Consider the following 17984-nt stretch of genomic DNA (forward strand, 5'->3'; position numbering starts at 1 on the left):
AATTTAAATTTTTGGAGGTTTTGGTGAGCACCACCTCATGCTTTAATGAGGTCCAAAATGCACGGAAGAGTTGTCATGAGATCTGGTGTCTGCGATCTCACAGCTTTATTGGCTTCCATGGACCTCAGACAATGCACTCATGCTGTGGATACATTAACCTCCCTTCTTTACCATACCTGATACTTACAGGAAATTACAAAAAACCCTGGTGGTTCATTTGATTTTATTCACAAACCTAGGTTCCCCAAAGGCTATGAATGAAACATGAGGATTTTTCAAGTTAAAGTTAAATAGCAATAACTCTTTTCCTCGATCATGCTATTAAGAATTAAGGCAATTAACGAAGTTTGAAAATGCTTAGAACTTTGGAAATACTTAGCCTTAATAAAAGTCACAGTGAATAACATAGTTATTTTTAACTAAAAAAGGTCGTTCTCATATATGTCATCTTAACATAATCTACTTTTTTCCACTTATTCCTTTCTACTAGCTGGATTTTTAAGCTGTTGCAGTTTCCAAGTAATGATGGAAAATTACACTTAATCAACACTTACTGTTCAAGATGGCAGTCTTAGTGCCTTGATACTGCATCTGTAGCTCTACATTAGAGAATTGTGAGACCAGCTAGTTGAACTGCGTGTAGACTAGTTCCTTTATTATAATTTGATTGAATGCATGAAGCCTATACCTGATTACACTGAGTCCATCTTGCCTTCTACCATGATGCCTCTGACAGATTTTACATTGACATTCCTTCTCTGTAGAGAAGGAAACTGCTGAGCAGATTCATAGGGAGGATCTGTATCATCTATCTATAGACCTGAAGGTGTACTAGATTTTGTAGACTTGTAAAGACCTGTTTGTTTTATTTTCTTTTTACTTTTAAATTCCTGGTTCCAGAACTAATGCGAATAAGGAAATTGCTTTTAGCAGGGACGTGCTGTAGACATAAAAAGATGCAGCAGGGGTTCAAGAAATATAAAGGGCTTAACTTGCTATTTGATAGAAGAACAAAAAAGAATTAATGAAATGTCATACCTGCAAGGACAGGGACCCTGGTGGTACATGCTGAATTATTCCAATTGTGGTGTTCTAGGCTGAGAGCAAATAGGTGCCATTACTTGTTACTTTTAGTGCTCTTTTCTAAGATGTAGTGCCTAATAGCTAGGGTACCCAAAGGAAAGAGTTGGCAAAAATGTTTGCAGGTATTGGGAGAACCGATCAAGCTATTATCAAAGGGATGATAAGGTTCCTGCCTGTAGCTGAGATGCAGGCTGAGCAGAGCTTGACAAATGTTCAGCCAGTCACACTAAACTGATTATCTATGTTAGAATTGTCCTATGGTTTTTGGCAGCATTGTAATCGGGGATTTGAAAGTGATTACCTTGCTGAATTCAAATGTTGAGACCAGCACGGGAGGGAATATGGTCTGCTGCAGCTCGGCGTCCTTTGTGTATTGCAGACTTGGCATGTGCCTTATCTGTACAGATAGCTGGTGCTATTAGCAGTAGGAATTCCAGATGGTTTTGTTTTTCAGACAACTGAAGAGCAGTTGTATATAAGTATTCTACTTTACATAGTATTTTCAAAGCTTGGACATTGGCACAAACTTCTTTGATGGATTTTGATGTGCCTTGAGGTACTTTGATGAATAGCCGTTCAATAAATGTTCTTATTAGGAGAATTTCACACAAGCACTTGTCTCTTAAGAACAATTGACTGCTGCACGTGAGCAGCACTTGAGATGTTCAAAAGCCACATGTGGCTCAGGAGTCCTGGACTGTCATCATCCGAGCTGTGCATTTGATCCTTTTAATTATGGTGTACGTATACAGGCAAGAGAACTCACATTCTTTCATTTCAATATGAATTTGAGAGTGTTTATCCTCAGTAATCTCTGAGAAATTTAAGGATCACTTTTGTTATTGAAACTAACATTCATATGTATTGTGTTTATTGAAAGGATAAAGCTTGATATCCACCCACCCCACTCCACTTTTCTGTCACTGTCTTCATTAGCTTGTTTTTAGTTTGCAGCAAGCCTCCTAGGGTATCTGTAGGCAGCACAATGCATTGCTGAACAGATGCTCAAATTAACTTCTGTATTAGAAAGCATGAGCACGTAGCTACGCTATCATACCACTCCATCCAGATCACTTCATATGTAGGCAAAGTGCACGTGATGGCCTTTTACAGTAAGCTTTGGCCATTCTGCATTAGCCAAGTTGTATGCCTCTGTGTTTATGCTTCTAAAAATTCTGCTTATTTAGAAATCTAAAAAGGTTCTTCAGCTTCTTTTGAGGAGGAAAAGCTTCATCCTGGAACAGGTACGGCTAAGGTACAGAGAGGGTGACAAGAGATTGCTTATTCAAACATTCCCACAAGAACAAGGGGACCTGAAAGGAAATTTTAAGTGGCACTGTAAAACGAAAGGAAGACTTTTTTTTCCATGAAGCATATTTAAAATGGAAAGCTTACCATGAGTTTGTGGACACTGCGTGTAAAGCCTGGTTAGCCAAATTCACAGAAGAAAAATCCATCAATGGTTGTTGAACACAAAAATACCATGACTGTTTCCAGAGATCCCTGTGCCACAAAATACTGAGAGCGGTGCCACTGGATGCGTGCATTGCTTGCCAGTGGTCAGTGTAGAGTCATTGGTCTGATTATTTTTTTTTTTTAATCGCTCTCCTGATGATGTGCTCTGATGTTGCATTTGCTGCAGCTGCTTACACTGCCAGATGTCTGTTGTATTTACTGTCTGTAACTACATATCAAAGGATAGTTTTTTACGTTTCTGCAATAAAGAACACTGAATCAGAGCCTTCCTCAAAGGTAATATATACACATCATTACTCATCAACTAAAAAACTGCATAAAAAGAATCTCAATTTTCCATCATAAAGGAAAAATGCAACAGTGATTGCTTTAATTAATATAACAAATTTATAATGTTAGAAGCTCCCTGTTTTCATTTATTACAGGTTTTTTTGATTATTTTTTTCAACTGTTGAATAGAAAAGAAACCCTTTGAAATGGTTGTACCTGAAAGTCTCAATTTGGTGAAAGAATGGCACTTAAACTCCAGAATAAAAACTTTAGAAATTGCTTTTGCCACTGAGAGGACCTGATTTCAATTATAGCAGATAATATCTGTAATCAATAATAGCTTCCAGTCATCCGTTAGGAGGAAAGAACAACGTCTGCCTCATTAGTTCTTCTGTGCCGATCTCCAGTTATTTCAGCCATAAAAATTTAAAAAATATAACTCCAAGTAAAGCTTTGAAGTGGGCCACCCACCCCTGTTACCATCTAATCAATTCCCTTTCTATCAGAGCATCTTGCTCCCTGTCAAACCAGTCCCTCTGACACAGTGTTCCTCCAAATCTGTTATTTTCCAGCATGCTTTTACCACATTTCTATGTGGTTCATATGCTGCCTCTGATAGTTGGGGCATCATGACTTAGGGCATTGAACTGGAGTCTATTTTTTACTCCAAGCATTTAGCATGCACAATATGGCCAAGTAATTATTAAAGTAATTAGTAATTTACATTTTTCTACCCCACATCCTTTCCCACCTCCTCTTTCTTCAGTTGAAGGACCGTTTTTTACTATGTGAAACCCAAGTCTGCTGTCATGGTACAAATGCTCATTTTTGAGGTATCAGTGGTTGCTGTAGATGTTGCTTCTACTGCTGTTGATTCTTTATATGTGGGGGTGTATGTCCTGCTACTCAGGAACTGCAGTGTACTGTCTGTCTCCTTTCATAGTACTGAGCTTAATTTTAACTTGAGCGCCATGTCCCATTGCAGCCTTTGTGGTGAGACATTTTCATCTTATATACAAAAAGTCAAGGTAACCATGAAACTTGGCGTGCTCTTGGTGAGTCTCAAATGCATCTTCATAATGCTAACTCACATGTAAGATTTGAATGCACTAGTTGCAAGTAGAAAAAGAATCCAGTTTTATTTTTTTGGAACAGCAATGTGATAGCTTTGTGCCATAGATGAGCAGAAGGTGAGTTCCTGCACCAAAAACCCCCTTAGTTTAGGCTTTAATTAAGACCTTGGGCTTGGATTGATCTTTTTATATGGCAGGTCCTTGTGTATGTAAGACTGTCCAACAGGGAGCACGGTCAGGCAGTGATTTGTATGAGAGCAGAGAGATGAAATTCCTTTTGAGAAACAGAGCATGAGAGCTCCATCAGATTATTCCTTCTCTTTCCTCTTTCCTAATTGCAGTGGTGGTCTGATATGAAGGTAAGGATTGGAAACCTCTTTCCAATTATTCACACACATCTTTGTAGAGAAAAACTTCGTGAAACACATAGAAAGAATGTCTTGTAAGGTCTTATGTCACATTCTTGATTGAACTGACACTGTTCTGTTGAAATGTAGAAGAATAATATTAAGAAAATATTAGCACATTTGATTAATTTTAGCAATTAATCACAGACAGATAACTGGTTATCTCATAAAGGTTCTTTCTGATTATCTCTCCGTAGTTCTCACGGAAATGGGTTGTTTCATAACTTGGGATTCACTGCACCTGTGGTACCTTAAAAATTTTAAGCTTGGCATTAAACCCAAAGCTGCTTTAATATTGCATGTCACTGTAGTTTTAACTGTATGATTTCACCCTCTGTATGGATTAGGTTTTTGTGTCCTGTGTTGTTGTCTTGCTTTCTTATCCTCTGCATACCCTTTAGCAGCAAGAAAATATTTAATAATGCCAGCTGGATGCTGTGTTTGAACTCAGTTTCTAAAACACTTCTGAGAACATATCCTCCTACAAACTTTGATTGTGGAGTTCCACATTTCTCTCATGGCTGAGGGGTGATTGAAGAGGGCATCAATCACTATGTCTGTGCTTGAAACACAAAAAGGACATTTATATGACCTTTAGGTACTACAATGACAAAAAAAATGTATCTAGATATAGGTACTTTTGATACTTAGCTTCCTGGGGACGTGCATGTGGACCGCGCATCTGTAAAGACTGAAGATATGGTGGGTGAGATACATTCAGAATGGATTTCTCTTCTCCTGTCTGTCCTCCTTTTCGAAGGTCTCTGCTGTCCACCTGCAATGGAGGTGAGAGAAGGTGACAACTACACCAGCTACTGTTGTTATAAGGATGAAAATGGTGCATATTTGATGTACATGGCTTGGTGAATGCTGTATATATAAAAAATGCCGTTCTACTAGTATGATAAATGTGTACTGCTCTAAAGTTAGGTTGAGAACACCTTAAGCCACAGTTACCGCAGAGTGATTGACTATATACTTACTGCTACTAGGAGAAAGAATTAAGGAGTGTCTGCAAAGTGTTGCAAAACAATATGGTCATTGGAGGAAAGGGAAAGAGGGTCAGTAGATCAAATTCATATCGTGACTTGGTTAAGAACCCTGTGTCCTAGCTGAACCGCTGAACCCTGGGATCTTCTCTGGTGGAACTGTAACTACTTCCTTCCATGACTTCATCGTTATTCTCCCCTTAGTCTACCTGTGTGTATGCCCCACAGATGAACAAGACAGACGTGAATAGCCACCTTCTGTCTTGGTCCCAATGCTGTAACGTGGCTTGATTAGTACAAAGTTATTCGAGTAAACATTTGTGTGAGAAGTTTACCTGTGGATTCCTGTACTTTGTATTAAATTCTCTGCTGCTCTGCAGTGCATTTTCTTTTGTTTTGAGTGGCACTGCTAAAGACCACGGGCTGCCTGTCTGCAGCCTGACCTCACTGCAGTCCAGCCAGTTGTGAGTGGATTGGGTAGACGTGCTGGCTCAGTGGTACAGGTGATGCCCTCCTTTCTTTCTTTTTCTGGTACTCTGCAGGCTATCCTTCTAGAAGATATTTCAAGGTATAATTTTTTTCTTTCATACATGCTCTAAAACGAATTCTAGCTATTTTCTACACTGTCAGATTTCAATCTTTTTTTGTCCTAAAAGACTTTTTAAAATTTCTCTTAAAAAAAAAAAAAAAAAAGTCTTTAACAGATCTAGTAACTAAGTAATAAAAACTGAATGTCAGAGCAAAGTCAGATCATAACAATGTGACAGGATATATTGGCTCTTAAGGAGAAAATTACTGTCATTCTTTTTATCTCATGGAGTTTAAAAATAAGACATCTCACAAGTGTAGTAACACACAAGGGTTTGTTTTGGTTTTGCATAGTGCTTCTGTTAATTCCTTAATTTTATTTCAGTGGCTGTAGGTGCTATTTTGGCAGGCTTCATAATTCAGTTTTGCTTCTTGCAAGCTAGAAAGGTGACCAGAATGACTCCTGTCATTCCAGTGTCACAGAGGAATTTGGATATACACTGTATTGATATTCAGGGATTTTTGTTTTTCTTTTAATCTGTTCATAGTTAATAAGCTGTTTTAATTTTTAGATCTTTGTATAAGAATTAATTGAAAAAAATCTTATTTTTCAGCTCTTAAACTTTTTTCAAAGTACAAATTCTGTCTTGCAGCTAACCCTCTTAAAAAATGGTGTACTTGATCGTGGCAGGGGAACCAAAAAGTAGCTCTTTTTATATCATGCTCATCTCAGGGTATTTTAGTTCTGAGTAAATACCGTGGAGAGTAGGAGGAACACCAAAATGAATAGAGACTGGTTCAATACCCATGCCTTGGGGGAAAAAAGCTCAATGCTAACAATACTGGTCGCATGTTATATCAAACTCTTAGGGACTGACCAGGCACATAATCTCACAGGCTTTTTTCCAAGGGATAAATAAAGACCATAGGTTAAGCACCGTGATGATTTAACGGTGATTGAAGTGATGACTGAATTCAGTGAGTTTTGAAGCCTTCAGATTCCAAAGAAAGATTTAGCAAAAAATCTACTTTTTGTACATTTTTATACATGCCATCCCTTACTCTAAACCACATCCTGTTGGTTTACTCTTAAAATCTGGAACTTTCTGGCAAAGATTCACAAAACGATTTTCAGTTTTTGAGGCTGCTGACAGCTGATCTTTCCGGCTGCCTTTGACGAACGACGCGACAAGCACAGGCGGTGGCTGACAGGTTATATTGTGTTTGAGCGTAGTCGCTGCCTGTCTGGCAAGAGCCGCCAAAATGGATTGCTGTCACTCAAAATCCTGCAGGTCCTTTGGTGGGAGAGTAGTTACTTTATAGGCATAGCTGCACCCGTGGGGTTTCCTTTTGGCTTTTGCATGCGAACGTTTGTCCGTGCGCCTCTGAGTTGGTGGGTTTTTTTGCTTTGCTGTGAGATTTTGGTTTTCCCATCTAGGCGGATAGGTATGTGACAGCAGCAAGACTGCTGTCAGGCCACTGAGCAATTTTGTGCATCGTGCCCTGCTGATGCTGGTAGAAAGCCGTTTTCCTCTTCAACTTCAAAATTAAGCTCCAAAAGAATACTCCAATACAGAGAATCAAAATCGCTATTGCTCTGTCTCATGGCCTCACTTAGGCAGTATTTTAATTCAGAATTTCAAATGCAGCCAGCGCAGGGTTGAGTAGCTGAGTTGCTATCTAGCGTGTTAACAGATTTTTCGCAATGGCAGGAATGAGCATTTAAAGTGGCTTTTGAATATAGTCTTTTGGTTCTGAGCGAAAAAAATAGCTGCCTATTTTTAAGGCACTAACAATATATTATATTATATTATATTATATTATATTATATTATATTATATTATATTATATTATATTATATTATATTATATTATATTATATTATATTATATTATATTATATTATATTATATTATATTATATTATATTTCTCTGTTTCTAAGTCATATATCTCCAGTGAGGGAATCCCATTTCTGTAGCTCTTATCCCTGAGCCGATGACCTGGGCTTGATGGGCTTCGGGGAGGCGGAGGGAGCGAGGATGTGTGCGCACTTAACGTCTTTTGGCCAACAGCATGCTTTGCTGCTCTCCGTCTCCTACCCGTTCCCTCACGTTCGGGATTATACGGGGTGTCGGGGCTATAGCATCCATTAAGCGAATGTGAAATAAGGTTTTCCGTACTGGCGTGTGGGTGGTATAGATGGCAACAAAAATATTGGCACTTTCAGCTTGCAGACTTCTGAGGTCTGATATGTGTTAGTGCGAGCATTTGGAATAAAACAGTTTCTGTCCTTCAGGGTAGTTATGGTCTAGCTAACAGTGCTCTCCAGTACAAGCTTTCCATTCATGTATAGCAGGTCTGTAAGTGTTTTGGGTTTTTTCCGAGTCCTGTATTTTAAATTTTCTGTTTAGAAAAATGGCTTAACCTCTGATTCTTTCTACAGCTTATGAAATTTCAGTAAGCCTGTTTATTCTAACACTTAAGTTCCCCTGTTAACATACTATTTTTCTTAACAAAAGAGGAATAATAATTTATATTTTAATGCTGGAAATAATTGAAACTTCTTATCTTTTTCAGTAATAGCTGGTTTTCGAGGGACAGTCCCACATGGCCTATCACTGGAGATTGGAGACACTGTTCAAATATTAGAGAAATGTGATGGTGAGTTCACAGGTTCAAATTCCAGTGATAATTAAGTTTTGTATATTGTTGATGCAAACCCCATTATTATTAATGTATTTTCTTAAATTAACACATTTTTTGAGTCAATAATATAAAACATTCCACCCTTTTTTTTCCTCACAATTCCAATGAGCTCTAATCCCTATAATAATTAATTTGTTGTTCGTTCTTTTTATTTAATCTCTCTGTTTTAATAAACATCCATAGAGGATAACCATTAAAACAGCAAGGAGTTCTCATTGTGATTCTTCTTCTTTCTTGGTATTTCCAAGGGAAGCCTGGCTGCCATCAAGACCCTTTCAACTGAATTCAGAGTCATAAATTTAATCTTAAAGCAGTGTAAACATTTATTTCTGCCTCTGTTCTGAGGTAGAGAATACTAATACAATTTTAGCCAGTGTCCGTAACTAGTGTAAGAGAAATAAAATTACATTTTTTTTGTAATATGTCTCCTTAATACATTACCTAAGGCTTATCTGTCTGTATGATTTTTTTCCGACCGTTTAAGATAATATAGGGGTTTTTTTTTGTTGCATATCAAGTTTATATACTGTTAATCTTGTAAGAAATTTCCATACAGAAGGCATAGAATCTGTTCTTTTGAATTTGGTATATTATGAATTTTATATAGTAAGGTAGTTGATAGATTTAGAACATGAAGTCTAAAAATTGTTTGTAAATATTTACAGTGAATATGAAAACATTTCCCTTTTGTATGGTGTGGTGTCTAGTGCAAAATATGCCTGGGTGACATTGTTAGAAACATTTTGGGGGTACAGGGTTAAAGAGTAATTCCTGAAATTGTGTGAATCAAGTCATCTGAATATGAGCTGGTTTAAACAAAATTCCTCTCATTGTATGTGAAGTCTTTTAAGACGAGTGCAGTCTGACAGCTTTGTGTAATTGTCAAACCTGTCCAAAAGGGAAAGATGAAATCTGTTTTACATACGGAAATGGTTTGCATACTTTAAAAAGCAAAATGTTCTATCTTCACAGGATGGTACAGAGGATTTGCCTTAAAAAACCCCAATGTTAAGGTAAAGGTCAATTGCAGTTTTGCTTTCTTGGGCAAAAATGTGTATTTACTTTTTAAAAGTTTATAGTTTCCGTGTAAGTATATGATATTTACTCTTAAAAGAAAACTAGAGCTTAGTGTTATGTATATTATTGATATTGCTTTAATTGGATTTGGACATGGATTACAGTTCTGAAATGCTCCTATGTATTAGGATGATAGACTTTACAAATCCAAGGCTCTGGTGAATTTTCTTTTACTTCTGATTTTCACTTTGTTAACTTGGAGGAAGCTAAGTTGAAGGGAAAAGACTACTGAGAATACAAATTGTAAATACTGTTGGAAAAGTTGGCTAGACTGTGCATGTTTTTCTTGATGTTATGAATTAATTTAGAGCAGCCAGTGGAGACAGCTAGTTTATAGGAGCCACATGCCGAGTATCAATTGAATAAAAGATATGTATTGTCATGTAAAGTATGTGGTTAATTTTATTTTTCTTCGGTGTGTAGTCTTTTGATTTCCCTAGTAGTATAGCTGATAGTACTGTAAACCACACTTCACTGATTTATTCTTTTTTCTGCATTCAGACATGAAATATTATGAAATTCATATTTCAGTGTTTGTTCATGTTGAGTATGTTTAAGCTTTACCTGCCTTATTTGTCTTTCTATTTTCTTAATCTCTCTTCTTGCCTCTGTGACTGTAGAGATTTTATTTTTCATAGGGGAAGCCGTTTTAAAATTGCCTTTTTTTCCTCAACACAGTACTAGAGTTTTTAGTCTTATCAAAGCCATTGGAGAAAGATCTTAAATCATGTGTTGTTCCTTTAACCCGTGCTGTTCTTTCTTCATTTCCAAGCCTCTTCAGCTGCAAATAGGGCACATCCACATTCATTTCAAAAGTTTCTAGGGGCTCATATCATAAGTCATTGGCCTTTAGTGCCTAGGCCTGATGTCTCCGCTCACATAAATGTACTTTGCTTTATATGGAAGGTCAATGTGAACAATAAATTTAGCCACAGAGTCTAATCTGATGTTTACTAGTTGGACCTCATTGATATATATTGCAATCTGATTTATAAGACATGAGCAGTTGGGATTTGTTATTGCATCTTCTGTGTCTTTTGTTGCAATTCTCACCACATGCTTGCTGTCAGTCTTGCTTTGTGGTCTGTCAAATGTGTTGATAGAAGTTATGAATAGGTTTTCTAAACATGACTTGATGTGTGAAGAAATGAGATACATATTTTCTGCTTTCCTAGTGTGAATGCAAACAGTATTCTGAATTGGATTTTTGAAGGGAGTCTCTCTGAAAGTAAAATAATAAGAGCACCTTGCAACTCCGCTCGTTACTGGTATTGCTCTGTCAAGGTTCTTCCCTTGTTGTTCTGCCAGCTTTGACACTCGGAGAAATTTTCCGTGGCAGCTGGTCTGCAGTAAGCATGCATACGCGGCCATCCTGTTTTCTCCCACATGGTTACAAGTGTAAGGCTGTGCGTCTTGCTGTCCTTGGGAGATGCTCTCCCGAACTACTTGGCATTACTGAGGAGTAGGAGCGTTCGCAAGGGCAGTTGCCTTTGCATACTAGATGCGTTTTTGTGGAAGGTCTAATGTCTGTGTTAAAAGAAAATGGGGCATCAGGGAGATGGGGCAAAGGAAAGCTGTATGCAGCTGTGCTTAGTATAAAGAGAACATATATGTATTTTCCCTCACTGCCTTACGTAACAAGCTGTTGCATATATTATGTTCCCAGCCAGAAGCTTGAAGCTGAGGTGCTTCATTTTGATTATTGTTCTGATGTATGCAGGGCAGTGTGCTGTAAGAGCAGTACGGCTGTTGCAGCAATGCTGTCTGTTAAAAAAAGAACAGAGGAGAGCCCTTAAATACCTGGAAAAAGACCACTCCTGTCAGGTCACTGAGGCTCTTTGCTAGGCATCTACCACGGCATCTACCACAGCTTTCCCGTGCACTACAGGGCATAGTAGCCATCAAATAAATATGTATTTTGACTTTCTTTATTAACTTAACTTTTATTTTATTGAACTTTGTTAACTTTATGTATTTAGCTTTATTTTGAAAATCCCTTTCTGAAGATACTATTTTTTAAGATGTTGTTGGTAGGACATTACCCCCCTAGTTGGTCCCTTTCTTGTCAAGGTGGGAATACTCAATAAAAACATCTAGGATAAGTGAGCTCTCAAAATCTTCTAATTTTCTGATGTACCAAAGGATTAAAACTCTACTGAATATGGCATTTCAGTTTCCTTTAGATCTATACTGAGTGTATGTTGCATTCTTCTTTTGTGTGTGTTTGTTGGTAATTATTTGGAGGACTTTTAATCCAGCACGCATTTGCATATTAAATGGTACTAAATGGTACTCCAAACTCATGTAAGGGGAGTTTTTTTGTTTTTACCTAAACTATTTTATTTTTCAGGGCATATTTCCATCCAACTACATTCACTTGAAAAATGCGTGTGTTAAGAACAAAGGGTAGGTGAAATATTCTGGATTCAAATATTTAAACATGGTCACTTACTTGTACCAAAGATCTTTTGCTTGTAAGGTAAAGTGGTGATTTCATTATGTTATAATACCTTAACTTCAGCTTACTGCCACAGGACTTGAAATGGTTGTCCTGAGCTAACCTGATACTCCTGCATGGTTAAAAAATTGGAGTCACATATTCTGAAAAGACATGGAGCACAATTGGGAATATCAGTCTGTATTGTCTAGAGGAAAGAGAGAAAGAACACAGGTTTTCACTTCCTGTTGTTAAGTTTGTCTTGAAAAAAGTACTGACGTAATTAGAAGTTATTCCATATAGAAGCTGGCTGTTAACCTGCTGTTTAAGATTAGTTATTTTCTTTGAGAACAGCAGCTGTACCATGACATTTTACAAAAAATGGTAAAATAATGTATCAGTTCAATGGCAAAAGATTTCACTAAAACTGTAAAGGAATAGACATCTTTTTTACTTCAACAACTGATCTCTTTTCATTTTTGGAAGAGTTAATAAAAACAGAACAATTGGTTAAAACTAGTTTAAAAATTTTGTTTTAGCACTCAAAATGTTCTAACTAAAAGAAACACTGATTTTTATTTTTTTAGATGTAATACTTACCTTGACATTATCACTTTTAAAATTGTTTTATTTATCAGTGAACCTAGTTCAACACAGTTTTTTCCAGAGTTTTACTTAATTTGGGAGCATTCATATTGTAACAATTATTTAGGTTTATTAATAGAGATCGGATACATAACAGTTTGAAATCTGTTTTGGTAAAGACATTTCTCATCATAATAGATGGATGCCTAAACATGAGGTGTAGGTGACCTTTATTTTGTGAATCACGAAGGTACATAATGGGCAAAAATAATCATTAAAACTGTAATAATATTTAAAAAAAAAAGTCTCATTCTCACAGGTGAAAGTGGATCCACATTACTCTTAAACAGTCTGTTGTTTGCTATGGTGTTCAAGCCACATGTGGTTTGTCATGCCCTAGGATCCTTTCTCCTTTAGAAGTGGCTGTAGATAAAACTGAAGTTTCAGTGAAATAAAATTGTTGTAAACCATCACAATAAAGCTTAAAGATGGAATAATTTTTGTTAGCAGACACCATGAGAGCACTCGCAGGGAATTTGATCTCTGTTGGCTCTGTTTTCTTTGTTAAGTCTGTCTTTCACATTCAGGCCATGTGCCCTACAGTGCACATTGTTGTGTTAACTTGATAAGAGAGAAATGATATCATGAGAAAATTAATCCAGGCATGAATGTAAATCTTTGAAATGTACTGTGTGTGAGTATGAAGCAGTGTAAAACAATGGTGTGGTAGAGAGTTTGGTCTTGACCAAGCCAACCCAGCTTTTTCTTAGCCATCATCAAACAGGCAAGAACTCACACTGTATTAGTTTTCTTTTGAGATTATATATCTTCTTTCAGTTTAAGGAATGGCATTTTCTGTCTTATTTCTATAAACAGAGATGTAAAAAAGAGTGGCAACAATTACTGGTTTGGAGTCTAAACTAAAGCCGCAAGATTCCTTTGAAAACTGTGGGAATTACTCTTCTGTGAAAGTAGTTTTTGACATGCTTATCTCATAGTAAAAAACTTGCCTTGACTTCTCTAGGACCAACACTTTCCATGGAGATTAAATTATTTTCATCCAAGACTTTTCCAAGGGAATTAAATGAAATATACGAATAAAAAGTGTCATGGGTTCAAGGAGCTCCCATGTAGGTTGACAGACATCACTGTTGGCAGGAGGAAGTCTTTATATTAGTAACTGTAATGGGATTTGTAATGCTTGTGTAATATCATGTGTTCTTCTGCATGTTACAGACAATTTGAAATGGTTATTCCAACAGAAGATTCTGTTATTACAGAAATGACATCAACTTTAAGAGACTGGGGAACAATGTGGAAACAACTCTATGTGGCAAGTACCCTGAATAATGTTGCTTTCATTTAATGCCAACTCAAAAGACACACTGTTGTTTAGATGCTCTAGTTTAGTTTAAGTATATGTTTCATAAAAAACATTCAGTTTGGTTTTTAACTATTCTAATTATGGACTAAATACGTATCTTAATTTCCTCCAATCATTGATGACTACTGCTGCTAAACTTTAGCAACTTATTGATTGAGTCTGTCCAGCTTCATCATGTAGCCATTGGATCTAAGGATTCCTTTGTCTGCTGAATTGAAGTCTTGGAAATAAATGTAACAAACAATACTGGTATTTTATTGAAATATAGAACTACAGTATATTATTGAAAATCTCTCAGCCAGTTGATTTGACTTATACTCATTTTCTCATAGATTTTTATTTCCTCTCACATCCATATACTCACAAGAGCTGAGAATGTGTCTATGTTATTGACGAGGATCTCTTGTATGTGACACAGAGATCAAGGGATGCCAGCTGTTGAGTCCTCATTGCTGAGGGAGGCTGGAGGTGGTTCTTGATAAGCAATAGTGAACTGATTTTTGATTTACCTACGGCACATGACAGAAGTGGATTCTGGTTTTGCACTTCCTCCTTGTCTCACACTTCATAAGTCTGAAGTGAAAGTCCCATGTTTCACAGTTCTCTTGTTTTCCTTATATGGGTATTTTTTGGCTCTGGTCTTTTTCTCCTTCTCCCTGACGTCTTCAGGTCGGTTTGTTTCTCTCCTTGTTTGAATGAAATCGCACTTACGGTGTTCTATGGGCATTAGTGCCTACCGTTCGTTGTTCTGTCATTTCTTCTTGTACTTATATACACATTATCATATTTCATTCATATCAGTCTTAGTAATTCTAACTCCCTACAGAATGCCCTTCCATGAAATTGTTCCTTTAATAGCTACTTACAGTCTTAGCTTTCTGTTTATCTCAGTAGATTTATCTTCTCAAATTTCACTTTTAAGTCATGTTTTTTAGCCTTAACCATTCCTGTTGTCTGAACCCATGTTGTATTTTCTGTTGCATTTCTAGACTAAGAACTGTCTGTAGTATTGCAGTAGCAGTTAAGTGAGCACCAAACACAAACTAGCAACAAGCAACTTTTCTTTCTTTCTCAAAGAACACCCATGGTGTGTGTTATTTCTGTAATCTCTATTTATCACTCCATCCCTCTATTGTGCTCACTCTGTAAATGTAGCCTCTCCAGTTCTGTAATTACCTTCCTTAAAAACTTCAGCTGAAACAAAGATTATATCAATAAAAATGTTTGTGGGTTTTTTAATTAGGGTAGGCAAACTTATTTTTGCATACAGAAAACTCTTCCAGACTCAGCCACCTGACGGTTTCCTATTTATAGTCTTGTTTTGAGTCACCAGTCATTTAAACAGCTCTTACTCCATTGCATAGATCATACAGATGTGGGATTATTCTACTTTACTTATCTAAATATTGTGCAGTTTCAACAGCATCTTAGATGCAAGCTCCCTAGACTGTTTTTCACTCCCATGTCTGCTATAAACCCGCTGCAGTCTCTGATCCTTTTGAGAAGTTTCAGACCAGTGACTTACGTTTCACTGTAAGAAATCCTGCCATTTTCTTCTCTTAATTGGCTACCACTGTAGGTAAAAGTTGTTTTGTTTTGGTGTACTTACAACACACAGCAAAAAACTTGTTCAATATCTCTCTTTATTCTGACTGCAATTCAGCCTTTGCTGACTGTTCCGCATCATTGAACTTTTTTTTTTGCACACCATAATCTAAGCCATAACAATTGCTATAATTTCCCTTTTCCATGCCTACTTCTGTTTCCTCTGCTAGCTGAACTTTTTTTTTAACTTTCTCTTGACTGTAGAGTTGTCTCTTTAAAGGTTTAACTAAAATATTTTAAGTTGTGATTTGCATCATGATTGTCTTCCATTTTTAACATTTGACCTTCTAATCTACTACATTGAAACCAAACCATGGTTTGGACTTGCAGCGTGTGCACACATCAAATGTAATCAAAACCTGTCCACTTGCATCTGTATAATCTTCAGTCCCTCATCCTAACTCATTGCTGAGTTGATAATTATGACTTAAATTGTGAGAAGATTAGCTACCTTCTGCTGATACAGGGTCTGCTCCTACTACATAAGAAACAGTAGTGAGTGGTGCCAATAGACTTCCTATAAGTCAGGATGATACAGAAGTAGCCAGTCTGCTACCTCTTTGAGATGATCATAGAACCTTTGGGTTGGAAGGGACCTTTAAATGTCATCTAGTCCAACCCTCCTGCAATGAGCAGGGACATCTTCAACTAGATCAGGTTGCTCAGAGCCCCGTCCAACCTGACCTTCAGTGTTTCCAGGGATGGGGCATCTACCACCTCCCTGGGCAAACTATGCCAGTGTTTCACCACCGTCACTGTGAAAAATTTCTTCCTTATATCTAGTTGAAGTCTATGCTCTTTTAGTTTAAAACCGTTACCCCTTGTCCTATTGCAACAGGCCCTGCTAAAAAGTCTGTCCCCATCTTTCTTACAAGCCCCTTGAAGTACTGGAAGGCTGCAATAAGGTCTCCCCGGCGCCTTCTCTTGTCCAGGCTGAACAACCCCAAGTCTCTCAGCCTGTCCTCATAGCAGAGGTGTTCCATCCCTCTGATCATTTTTGTCGCACTCCTCTGGACCCTCTGTGATTGTATGGATTGTGTTCAGAGAGGCTGCTGAGAACCAGGTGACCTTTCTGAAACATGCAATTGGGGCAGTTGCTAATTTGCTTCATGAAAGCTTTTATACAAGAACCTACAAAATCAAGTACTTGTTTCTATTGTATTCTAAGTAATACAGTATCATTTTAAACTTGACAGTGAAATTGTAATTAAGAAATACGAACTGTTTCTTGAGAAACAAGAAACTTTCTTCGAAGCTTGTTTGAAATTTCTCTAGATTATAATGGGAAGTAGTTTTCTCAGATGTTTGAAGCATATCTAAGTGTGATTGCTTTGTGTGCTTACATGTTAGCAAGTATGTTGGTATTTTGGCTTCTGCTGGAACAAAAGGAGGAAAAATATGATCCCTTGGTGTAGAGACCTAAATCTAAAAAGCAAGCACAGTTACTTGCAGGTCTGCAGCACTTTGAGATACAAGAAACTTACAGACAAATTCTAAAGCTTTGGAAAAGAAAGGATACCCGAAAATGTTATTTTGAGCTTAATAGTGTTGTTAACTATTAGCATGTCTCTTGTATACACGAGTGATTTATTTCAGTAGACCTTTTCAACAGATACTGCAAACAAAGATGGCACCTGAATTAGTGTTCATTGGATTATTTTTTTGAATTGTAGAAATCAAATCTTTGTACACCAGTGTCTGATGGAGAGCTGTGAAAATATACTGTCAGCCTAGTTATCTATAACATCCCTGTAAAGTCTTTTTTGTCTCTTGCTTCCAATTCAGGGCTATTTGTATGACTTTTTTTTGTTTTCTTTTACTTATAAAGTTCATGTATTCCTTTTTTTCTTACTGAAGTTTCTTTTTTGGCAAGTTTTTTCTTTGCTGCTGTTGTTATTGGTGTTCAAAATACACGGGCTTTCTTTTTTTCCAGACAGAAAGCCAAGACGAACAATAAATTAATGCCCATTTTGCTGAGCTTATGAAGTGAATGAATGTGAAATTAAAAGAATAGATTTATCAACTGGCAGTTTGTCAGAGCCGTTGGAACAGAAAAGTTATTGACGGAAGTAATGGTGCTTCTAAGTGATTTTTAGCTTTTCGTAACAATTATACAGCAGAAGTAGCTGAACTTTGTTTTCAGGCCAGTTGTTCATAGGAAGAAGGAAAAGGGAAATGGTCTTAGGGGTTTTTGGCAAGAATTAGCAGAACAAATCTGAATAGGAATGTTTTTCCAACTTTGTATGATGCATCACTTAAATGGAGGTTGCAATAATTTCCTCAAGATAAAAGTTTCTCAGAAAAAGTAGATCAAGTAAAATCACTTAGAATTGGTGAAGGAACACTTAAAAGAACCTCTGTTTGA

At 37.0% G+C, this 17984-nt stretch overlaps 1 protein-coding gene across 2 annotated transcripts in view; it reads left to right on the forward strand.

The window, feature by feature from the left end:
* DOCK4 (dedicator of cytokinesis 4) overlaps positions 1-17984 on the forward strand; it is a gene marked incomplete at both ends in the record, with an annotated part of 263581 nt that overhangs the window by 80690 nt on the left and 164907 nt on the right. For both annotated transcript variants that reach the window (XM_082011612.1, XM_082011613.1), the window contains 4 exons: positions 8403-8486; positions 9504-9544; positions 11959-12014; positions 13867-13963. In XM_082011612.1, coding sequence (XP_081867738.1) covers positions 8403-8486; positions 9504-9544; positions 11959-12014; positions 13867-13963 — 278 coding nt within the window. The remainder of the gene's footprint in view (positions 1-8402; positions 8487-9503; positions 9545-11958; positions 12015-13866; positions 13964-17984) is intronic.

This window comes from Phaethon aethereus, assembly GCF_964289735.1.
Source record: "Phaethon aethereus genome assembly, chromosome: 1".
Lineage (NCBI taxonomy): Eukaryota > Metazoa > Chordata > Aves > Phaethontiformes > Phaethontidae > Phaethon > Phaethon aethereus.